This window comes from Sinohyriopsis cumingii, chromosome 7 (assembly GCF_028554795.1).
Source record: "Sinohyriopsis cumingii isolate HCF-2022 chromosome 7, ASM2855479v2, whole genome shotgun sequence".
Lineage (NCBI taxonomy): Eukaryota > Metazoa > Mollusca > Bivalvia > Unionida > Unionidae > Sinohyriopsis > Sinohyriopsis cumingii.
The window spans coordinates 57,235,532-57,247,456 of NC_142967.1; the positions used below are offsets into that span (position 1 = coordinate 57,235,532).

The 11,925-nt window shown below is 36.0% G+C and overlaps 1 protein-coding gene across 2 annotated transcripts in view; it reads left to right on the forward strand.

The window, feature by feature from the left end:
• Nucleotides 1-2,213: 2,213 nt before the first annotated feature.
• LOC149795318 (poly(U)-binding-splicing factor PUF60-like) overlaps nt 2,214-11,925 on the forward strand; it is a 44,089-nt gene continuing 34,377 nt past the window's right edge. Inside the window, exons 1-2 of one of the 2 annotated variants that reach the window (XM_089965080.1) lie at nt 2,214-2,304; nt 7,038-7,089. In XM_089965080.1, the coding sequence (XP_089821206.1) occupies nt 2,254-2,304; nt 7,038-7,089 (103 nt within the window). In that variant the 5' untranslated portion in view covers nt 2,214-2,253. The remainder of the gene's footprint in view (nt 2,305-7,037; nt 7,090-11,925) is intronic. The other variant, XM_089965083.1, reaches the window with a different exon arrangement.

An 11,925-nucleotide genomic window follows, 5' to 3' on the forward strand; every position in this document is an offset into this window, starting at 1 on the left:
GACAAAGCTGATGACAAATAGTGGCAAACAAATCTCTGTCAAGATTAAAGTCAGAGGACATGAATTGGAAACAGTGAGCCAGTTCAAATATTTTGGTTCCATAATCACTGAAGAGGGATCAAGAGCAGAAATTTTGTCAAGAGCAGCACAAACAATGGCAGCTATGTCAAAGCTGAGACCCATCTGGAGAGACAAGAATATCTGTCTGAAAACTAAAATCAGACTATTGCGAGCTCTAGTCATCTCAGTCTTTTTGTACTCATGTGAGACATGGACCCTGACAGCAGAATTACAACGAAGAATCCAGTCACTTGAAATGAGATGCTACAGAACCATCCTTGGCATCTCTTACATGGACCACATCACAAATGAAGAAGTGCGTAACACCATCAGGCGCGAAGTAGGCAAATATGAGGACCTCCTCACCACCGTCAACAAGAGAAAGCTGAAATGGTATGGCCATGTCACTAGAGCCAACAGTCTATCCACAACAGTCCTGCAGGGCAGCGTCCAGGGTAGCAGAAGGAGAGGTAGACAGAGAAAAAAGTGGACTTGACAACATCACAGAATGGACCAGGAAAAGTTTTGCGGAGACACAAGCATTGGCACATGATCGAGAAAAGTGGAGGGAACTGGTCAGATGTTCAGCAGCACAGTGCCTTGACGACCACACTAGGTCATTAGACTGATGATGATGATGATGATGATGCACAGTTAGTAATGAGGCATCGATGCTGATCCGGAAGTGAAATATGTGACCCATTGCACATTAATTTGTTTACAGTTGTCTCTCCAACGAAAACTAGTTAACCTGTAAGACGTACTTCACCATGAGTTTATCTTTAATAATACTTTAGATCAACACATGATATATTCGGATTTGGACACTTGGAAAGTTCAGTACTGACAAACAAATGTCTGTATACGAATATTAACTGGACTCTGAGGCCAAATGTTGACCTTGTGTGCTTTTTTCGTTAGAATAATACGCCTACAGTTTTTATTATAGTGGATGTCCATCCATGTCTCTGTTGGCACCAGCAATGGCCAAAGTCACCAAAAGTGATAAAACCTGTAAGATGGCAATGAATATCAATTTTAAAACAATGCATCTGGCAATGAAAAGATTCAAGGTTTGTGGTATCATGAATGATGAATCATGTTCCTATTATTAATTATTATTATTATTATTATTATTATCCATTTATATATATAGCCGTTACTTCACTAACATGTAGATTCATTTTAGCATTGATCGTTCGTGTAATTGCCTTTTTAATTTTGTTTGCCTATATATATCTATCTATCTATCTATCTATCTATCTATCACAAAGAAGAAAAAGCAACATAGAAATAGTCTATTCTGATGAAATGAAAATTGCATATGCTATTATATTACCATACTTCATCTTGGCGATTCAGATACTCACTCTCACATGGTAATACCTGTAATGAAACATTGAACAGCTTTAAACAGTTTGAAATACGTATAAAATATATTTTTATGATACTGGTAGTTACATTTATATTTTTTTTACCGCTCCGGTGGCCTAGTGGTTAGAGCGTCTGCCTCGGAAGCGGTAGGTCGTGGGATCGAACCGGTCGAGTCATACCAAAGACTTACAAAAATGGTACTAAAAGCTGCCTCGCTTGACGCTCAGCATTAAGAGGTTAGTGTTAGGACTGGTCGGCCTGGTGTCAGGATAATGTGACTGGGTGGGACATCGTGCTACATGTCTGCGGCATGACGCCCCAGTGCTAAACATCACTATAAGCTGCCACTGCAGACATCGTAGCAATATGACTGAAAAATTGTTCGAGCTACTTTAAAAATTCTAATCACACACACACACACACACACACACACACACACACATTTGTATTTTAGGTACGAAATGACTATAGCATTGGGTACGAAGCAACCAGCACCTAGGGTACGAAACAACTCATTTGGGTACGAAACTATTTGGGTACGGAATGACCTGGTATCGTCATGAGCTACCGTTCGGATCAATTCGGTTGGTTCACCGAGAAATGGCGTATGCAGAGTTCTTAATCTCAATTACAAAAATAAAATCGTAGATATCTTGTCTTTGTAAGATTTATGCTTGATGTTACAAAAATGTTTGGTAAAATATATTTTACATATGATCTTTTGTTTTTATGAATATATATTGTATCAAATAGTTTACAAGTCTAAAATTAGAAAGGTTACGAGAGTATCGAAAGAATTTTCTCAAACGATAACATAGAATGGCGGACTTACAGTTTTTGGCTAGCTTGATGAACGGAGACTACAGTGGGGTAACTTGAATAGTATTTCTTTACTTTGAATATACCATATTCATTTTTGGTTATGTATGATATATTTAAACTGAGTTTTTAACGGTGGTGCATAGCCGCACTAAAAGTATGAGGTGACCACGCCGCCATTTGCTTTTTTATCGATATTTGGAATGAACACGTTTCTTTCTGTCGACGCCTTTTCGCTTCTTTCATCGAACTTTCTGTATTGCTGATTTCTGATTTATTGGTGACCAAAGAGGGGCGAGTGGTTTAAGGAGCTCGCTTTTACAGGTCGCTCTTGAATACAGGACAACTACAGGTGTTAGTTACAGAGAAAATTAGGAGTATCTGTCAAGGAATCAATGAATGTGTGTGTGTGTGGGTCTTACCTGTTGACACATTCCCCCATATCTTGATTCATTGACGAATACTCCTAATTTTCTTTTTAAGAAACCCCTGTAGGGACAACAGGCCAAATTTAACATTTCATCGCAAAGTACATGGTTGTGAAGGTCAAAGCATTACACTGCTGTCGGGCATACCGAATTCGAGCGATTGACAAAAATAAAATACAGCAATGTTTACCATTTGAAAAGATGCAGTTGTCACTATAATATTCTGTTCAAAATAATATTAATTTTGGACACGGGGGATACCACCCCCCTATTTTCCAGACTCGCAATATGTTGGCCTATTCTGCACATAGCTTTGAAAAGATGTAATGTTCATCCATCTTGCTATAGAAATGAAATATGTTACTTTGGACTGTTTCTGTCAGCAGTTCAGTCAAGTAATTAGGTCAGGTTTATAGCTAGTTTTTCAAAATTCAATGTAAAAATGCCAATAAATGGCAAGAGATATTAAGTAGACTAAACCGATCGTGTAATAAAGTTGGTAAAATTCAACACTTTATGAAAAATAAGCAATTACGTGGAAGAGAACAATGAATAGGATGTAATGTGTTTACAACGTCTTGTTGATGGGGAAAAATTACTACAGAATTTCGAAACAGACTATACACTGGGAAATTTGTTGAGAATTTATGTTCTAGCGGCAAGTAGACACATTGGGTATCAGACGATTTTGTACGTGTGGGATAACTTATTGCAAAATTGGAAACGTGGATTAAAATAGTTTTGTATTAAGGTACACATTTCCATCTTTTATATAGACTGTTCTGCTGACAATTTTGTCTTTTAAAATGGTAAGCAATGGAATATTTTATTTTCGTCAAATTTGGTATGCGCTTTGCTTCAATATTGGAGATAGAAACCTTACGTGCACAGAAATGCCTGACAGCATTGTATAACAAATATAAATCGGGTAGCAGAATTTTATTGGGTTGTCTTGAAGCATTCACTAGTGAATATAACCAGGCTGTTCTTGAGGCATAATTGACAAATTATTTGAGTTTCAGCTGACCTTTTGTTTTGGTGTTATGTCATGCTGCCTAAATAGCAGCATGTAGTATGTTCCCAAGTCCACTGGCAGGTAACGTTTTCAGGAATATCTTGTACGCTTGGCAGCCCATATCAACATTCTTCCATGAATTTAAATCTAATTGATTATGCTTTGCTGTCTTTATTGTGGTGTAATCGAAATCAGACAGTAGCAGCAAATGGACACATTTTTTCTTCCATTTCTCTGGCTGGAATGCTATGGCAGCCATGAATGCTGAAATTGTATTAGGTTGAAGAATGAAAGAAACAAATAAAAAATATACTGATGTTGAAGAAAGGCTTTAGGTAGTGTAAAGGTGCAAATTTCTGTTGATCTATAAAGAAAAAATCTAGGCCAATTTAAGTACATGTACTTGAAGCATGTAAATAACTCTATGCATCCATCTGCTAATGCCAACATTGAATATTGTAGTGAATGTTTTTAATATCAGGATGTGACCAGTGCAATATTTTATTGTGGATTTTATTACACAAAGGTAACCAAAATGTAATCAGTCAATATACAAGTGTATTTGACACTGGTTTTGTCTTCATGTACTCAAAATTTCCATTGTTTTCTCAAAGTGTAAATGCTACTCACTGACGACAGGTCACCCCTAACTGACAAATTTAACTTGTGTCTTTTTCAGACCCCCCCCCCCCCTATCTCGACATCCGCCTCTGTCGACAATATTTCCTTGGGCCCGAGGATGTTGACATAAACGGGCAGAGCAGGATCATCCTGGTGTTTAATGTTGAACCATTAATTAAAACCAGACATAATTGATATGACATACTGGTAGCCTTTGTATTTCCACTTCTTCATTGTTCTGTCCTCTTTCTCTTCAAAAGTGTGAAGTACAGTTTTGACCAGCAAGCATGTTTTTCAAGTGTTTTTTGTTCCCATTGTTGCTATGTAAGAAAGATGAAAATTTAAAAAAAAAGATGTAGATCAAATATGTTTACTTTTTTTTCTCTGCAGAGTTGCAGAAAGTTGCAATTACAAATTTTGATATCAATCCAAAGGCTTTCATGGCCGTTAAATTTAGACAATCTTGTATAGCAGCTGGAAGTGATCACTGAACATCATTTTTTGTGCCACAGATGTCCTGAAGTCATGTATGGGAAAAACTTGTTCTGCATTGAAAAATAGTATGTTGAATATATTCCCCTTGAACCTCTTCTTGTAAAGATTTTGCATGAATTTCTTACCAATATAACAACTGCTGGTTCTGAAGTTTTGCACATCTTTTCCAACCCTGGATCCAGTTCAATTTCAATAGATAGACCCCTCTACCTGAACTTCAAAAACCTTGTAATTTAATTGGCTCATTCTTTCAGCATACTTTTTATTAAGTTCCTGTGTTATGTCAGGAAAGTGTCAAATTAATCTTCTTTTTACCAGAAACTTGTAATTATCAATGACCAATTTATTTTCAGCTAGAATTTCTTAATTTTCAAGGCATGCTGGGCTTGACCTATACCTTTCCAAATAAGCAGCCTGACTCATTTTGATCAGAAAAGTAGTTTGCTTTTGCAGTTTGTGTTTCGGGACATTTCTTTCAAGATCAATTGCAGCAAAGTCAGATCTGTTCATCACATTTGTAATTAAGTATTTTCCAGTGAAAACTATTTGTTGCTTTGGATCATGGTGTGCTTATGTACAAAACTGATTTTTATTGGCTATTACTTTCTTTGATGATAAAGTACTTTCATGCAAATTGTTATTTAAAGCAATATTAATATATTTGTAGTTCACTGAAAGCTGAGTGTTAGGAATGTTTTAAGTGGCATTAGAAGGACATGCAATATGAGATGAGCAAAGATTGTTACATTTACCACTGTTCTCAACATTTTCTAAGTCGAATAATTAAAATTACAGGCACCTTTTGTATCACAGCCACTACTACTGCTTAATACATGTGCAAACTGAAAAGGGCTCAATCAGATTTTCAGGTGCAATATTAATAGGCAAAGCAGTGGATGAGAAGCAGCTTTCACCATCACATAAAGCAAGTCTTTTCTTAACTGATAGTTCATTCAGTGTACCACTCTGTGCTGAATGTCTCTCAGGTTTCATCAGATGGTCTGAAATGGTGAAGCAGATCTACAGAAATTTATTTACTGTAAATCATCCCAACATAAAGGTAAGTATGAATATCAAGTGGTTAATGTTAGTATTTAGACAATTTCTTGCCTGCATAACTAAATGGGGCTTTACAAATTTTGTAAAAGTGGGCTTGCCCTGGTCAAGGTCACAGGAAAACTGAATTTGCTCTTTGGAGATTTGAATTTGCCAAAAGCTACCGGCAAGCTTTCTCGCATATCCACATTGGCCCAGCTTGAGACTTGAACCTATGCAGACAGAGGTGAGATGGCAATGATCCATGACGGAGAGCACTTTAGACCACATGGCCACTCGGGGCCCCTTGTGGCTTTCATAGGAGTAGGTTCATCCAAGTCAAGAACCTTGACTATGATCACTTGCACCAGTATCAGGCTTAGCGTGAGTGTGGGTGATAACCAAAACTAGATTGATCTAGGATGATATGTCTTCCCAGCAAGATATTAACCTATTCAACCATGGCTATACTGTAAGGATATGAATATCTATTGTACAAGAAGCACAGTATTCAGAACAAATGCTGCAAGTATATATTGATATAGACACACAGACAGGTGCTTAACTGGATTGAAGTAGATCATCTTCGGATTTGCTAATGTATAAAGTTGCTTCAAACTGATCTGTAGTTTTGGAAAAACAGTTTGGTTTAAATGTATTTTATTTTCAGTATGGTACAGTGGTATTGGGCATACGTTCTAACAACTTAAATTTAGAAACCTTACAGTATAAACCTCAACACAAATATTGATGGCATGGACGGATAGGCCAACAACATCGGTACAGACTGAATTTTGCAATGACATACTGATGTATGTAGTTGTTTCAGTCTGATCAGTTGGCAGCAAACAGTATGAAAAGTTAAGTACGTGATTGTATGTACTTTTTTTAATGTTTTGTTGTTTTATTGCATAGTTGAGTTGTGCCCACATTTTGTATCATAAACATATGAAATTATTGTTGAAATCATTTTCTTCCAAACTTTAGTTTTGATTGGAAGAATGGTGAAATTTATGATAAACTGGGGTATTTTCCCAAATTTGAAATTTAATATGATCGAGAAGTGTACAGTTTTTCATTTTGCTGAGATATATTTGCCTTTGCTGAAAGGTTTTGCAACTTTTATGAAAAGAAACAAAAAACAAAACCAATTATTTCACAGATTTCATATGTGTCTAACTTTTTTTCAGATGGGTGTAAATGGTGTTGTTGAACCAGCTGCAAAGAAAATAAAGATAGAAGGTACTGTATTGTTGTCAATGGTCATGTGTAATAGCAAAGCACCCTGTGATTGTATCAAAAGTATTTTCAGTTTAAAAAAAAAATCACAGTGGGTTTTTCTACTACACTTTAATTTCCACATTTATTATTGATGACAAAAATGATGCAGAAATTGGAGGGCTTTATAGTTGGTTTTGCATTATGTACTGTTGCTGCAATTTTAATTGAACAATGAAAATAAAAGTCCTGAGGTATATGATTGTCCATTCCAAGAATTTGGAAGGTTGTATTTTTTAAGTGGATTTCTATTTTGCATCTATTTTAATATAGTAACATATTATTCTAGTTAAAAATACAAATATGTGGCCATGCTCCATGGCTAGGAAGAAATTGTTTTTGTCATTATTGTTATTTAGCTCTGTGCTTATTTTTTTATAAACTGAGATCAGTAGTTGTGACATATTCTTCATGCTAATAATTTAAGTTTGTGTGTGATACTTGTACAGTTCTTTCATTTCATTTCAGTACGTGATTTTTGGGGGTGTTTTTTGTTAGTGCTATTAAGCACTTTACACTTTGAGCATGGTCTCTACCAGAGCCAGATGAAAATGAATGGGCTTTACAAAGTATACAATTTCATCGCTGTTTGGATGCCAATCATCATGGTTTAATCTTCACTTGGAGGGTATTGCACTGCTGAGTGCAAATATTGTATTGGTTGGGTTTGTTCATGTGTTCCAAGTTTTTGGCATCTGATTTGTTGCCCAGACAAAATGGAACATGATTAAGATTTTGTACAAAGCATCGATTGTTGATCCATCTAAATGGTTAATTTAGTACATCATTTGTCTCACCTGCAATGCCAAGTGAGACATGGATTACTTTTTCAGATGGTGTTGTCATCGTAATATGCATCAATGTTAAGATTGTGTTTAACTCTGTATCTCTTGACACCCTTTAATGTACACTCACAAAACTTGTTGGTGTATTCATCTTGAAGCATACATGGTCAGGTGTCCTGTCTTTCATTTTCCAGCAATTACGTAAAGTTTTCACTTTTAGCTCAGGTTCTTGGACACCATTGAATGTACAGGCATGAATCTTGATGATTGTATTCATCTTGGAGGATACTACTCACTGCTCACAAATGATAGGTCTCTGAATGTTCATACTCCAGAGATAGTGAAATTATAGCATCTTAGCTTTATTGGGTTTCTTAATATTTTATATAGCTTTTAAGGAATAATACATTTATCACCTTTTCTTTGATTCTGTTGGACTATGTTGTAACATTTGTTTTAATTTTTTCCCCATTAGTTTTTGTAATCTTCCTTTATATTTTGGAATTTAACTTTTCATTGGCAATACTTAGCCAGGATTGTTTAATGGGTGTATTGATCTTGGAGAGAACTGCTTACCACAGGCAAAAGTAGGTGATGATCATGCTCAAGTCTGTATGAGATGTGTTGCATTTAATGGTTGCTTGTACAGTCATGAACCTTAATGGGTATGTTTATAAGCAAAAGTAGGCCATGGTGACCTAATTTTCATGTTGCATTGATTTAAGTGTTTGCATTTAGCTCAATGCCTTGGAAGCCATTGTATGTATAGTCTTAAAATTTCTCTTGCAAGTTTATCTTGGAGGGTACTACCCACCATTGGCAGAAGTAACATTTACTTTTTATGCTCTACTGATTACACTAAATTTATGTTTAGCTGCTTATCTCTTGACACCATTGGATGGTATTACTTGCCACATGAAAATGTAGGTCACTGTGACCTACACGTTAATATTTTTCTTTCAGCTTTGTTCCTAAAACATCGTGTGTGTTCATATTAGGAATATTAATCACTTAGTGAAGTACTGTTTAAGAACACTTGATGCTTGATTTACTCCCATTTGATTTATTGACATTGAGTATAATACCATTTATAAAGAATAAATTGCATTCAATTTGCACCACTGTGCTTGTTTTTATGCTATCACTGGCCCAATGTGCTGTGACTCTTGCACTGCTCGGGTATGTACATTTACATTATGTTTAGTCTATGCGAATTCCGATTTACCATCGTGTAAATCAAGTGTCCCATGTACAGTGATTTATTGTTTTAGCTCTAGTGACTGCATGATTTTTGGGTTATGCCATGGCGGAGCAAGTGAGACATAGCATTCTGTGGAATTCTTGTTTTACCATTCATACAGTAGTTTAAACACTTTCTTAGAAACCTTCTAATAATTTACCATTAATTACAAGTAAGTCACAACTCGTGGATTAGGAGTATATTTATGTACACCACATAGGGCATGTAGTGTTTGATTGTTCTTTGTGTAGGTATTGGTGCCTAAAATGTAATTTACCCACTAATAATTATGTGATCCATAACCTGATGGGCTTCATATTTGGAATACATGATCCACACATTTTCCAGTTTTTTTTTCCATGTACTTCTTTTTGCACATTGATTGTATTCTCAGTGTTTCAGCCAGGACGCACCATTGTGAGATTTGCACCGACTTGACAGGAAGTTATGGGGAAAACAGATTTAAATGTACTAGAAGCTTGTATATAACAAGGACAGTGAAGATTATGTAAAAAGGTGGATATGGATCAAATGATAACCAATTTTTTAAAATCACATTCAGACTGAAAATGTGATTAAAACTATTGCAGGTGTGATGAATCATTGATCAAGCCAGTAAAAACCACAAAATCCAAGAGTTAAGTTCAAACAGAATGTGAAAATTCCCAACAAAGAATTGGATTCCAAAATGGCAGAAGAAGAAAACATTTTCATACCCTCAAGAAAATGCATGAATTTTGCAAAGGCTGGTGACCATAACAAACCTGTCACATGGCTGCCACTTATCCATATTTGCTCTGGATCATCCTCAATTTTTCTAAAAAATACAAAAATTGATTCTCAACCCCTAATTCTGAAAAATGTTCTCCCCCCTCCAAATCCTGATTTTTTGTCCTTTGGCATGCTAATTTTCATTCCACTCAGGGTGGCAGTCCGTGTGATTTACTCTGTCTTAATGGAATGAACCTTAAATTGCAGACTTGAAGAATAATAGCTAAAAATACTCTGATTCAAACATAGCTGTAAAAATCTAGCTATCACTTTGTTGCCTTTGTTTTTCATGTAGAGTGCCTGCATGATCAGTCTTAGTGTTTATTTATGTAGAAAAGTCATCCAATGGACAAAACATGTCGAAAATGAAAGGGACAATCAGCCTGTTGTTGTGGGGTTTAACGCCGTTTTTCAGCTCACGATAGGCTATGCATGGCGGCCAGTATTAGTGGTGGAGGAAGAACCCGTGAAGAACCACCGACCCACGAGAAGCTACTGGCAAGCTTTCTCACATACCCACATTGGCCGAATCCTAGACTCCAACCCACGCAGACAGAGGTGAGATGGCAGTGATCTGTAACGGAGAGCGCTTTAGACCACTCTGTCACTCTGGGCCAGTCAGTCAGCCTCTTAAAATGTTCAGATGGTCAGCACACGTGTAAAAAGGAATTTGCAGATTTTTGGATGTGCTTGGAAAAAAGCAGGAAAGGCAACAATTACATTTATTTGATATTATGTCATGTTAATTTGTGAATTTCTCACGGCAAAGAGATAGTTGATGCTGCTGCATGAGATATTCGCAAAAGGTCGAAAGCTCTATTTAGAAACCTTGAACTAAGGCTGCAGTGCTTACATGTTTAATGGTTTAGTGAAGTGTACTGCCTGTAAATGTTTACAAAATTGGTAACCATGAAATGAACATGCAGTGATGCAGGAACTGACTGTATCAGTTTGAGATATTTACGTATCTGCTTAAGATGATTGTTAATTATGATTTTTCTGTTAATTCTTTTCTTAATCAATGGATTTCAAATCACAAATCTGAACTTTTCAAATGAGTGTTTTCGAAGTTGGCAATAGTAGTATATGATATTTTGTTGCACCTTACTGAATCTTGGTATAACCATTAGTAAACTATGCCGCCTGGGAGTTAGAAAAGCTCACCACTCAAGGAACTGTTATATAACAATTCATGCATTTCTTGCGAGATTGGACTCTTGTCATGTTGTATTTTAGGCAAACACCAGTTGAAAGACCACTTTTGCCAGATAGGTGGAGCTTGGCAGTCAATATTTTTGGGTAATATACCATGTTTGCAGACCAATGTTTTTTTTTGGGGGGGGGTCTTCTTTTCTCTCTCTCTCTCTCTCTCTTGTCCTGTCCTGGGAGGAGTTGAGGTATAGTGTTATGGATTGTGCCCTTTAACATTTATAGCTTGTCTTTAGGGATTATAATGTTCATAAAATGCAGGTTTTTGTTTTCATATAATGTCTGTTTGATGTAGATCACTCTAACACATGTAGCTTGTCTCAGCTGTCTTCTGTTACAATTTGTTCAGGTCTATGTCATTTGTTTTATGCATGTCAGATATTTGAATATGATCCACCGAAATGCAGCACTAAATGGTCTCTTTTCTCTCTGTTTTGTATTTTGAGAGGTAATTTGACCACAGAAAGAGTGAAGACAAAGAGGGACTGAATCTGCCCACATCAGAGTTCTACCTGTCCAACATGAGTGAAATCTACTGAACATATAAAAAATTTAAACATTTGTATCACATAATTTTTTCAGGTTGCACACACCAATAGGAAATTGCTTTTATGCAGTTAATTAATTGTCACAAAATTAGCTATGGAAAAGTCCTTTATAGGAATCTGAAGTGTGCTTCGCATTGCCATTTATTATAAAATATTTATTAAAAAATTGCTGTACATCGACTGTAAAAGCATGTGCATTTTTTTTTATACAAAAAGCAAAAATAAACATTTCTCTTTCAGTACAAAT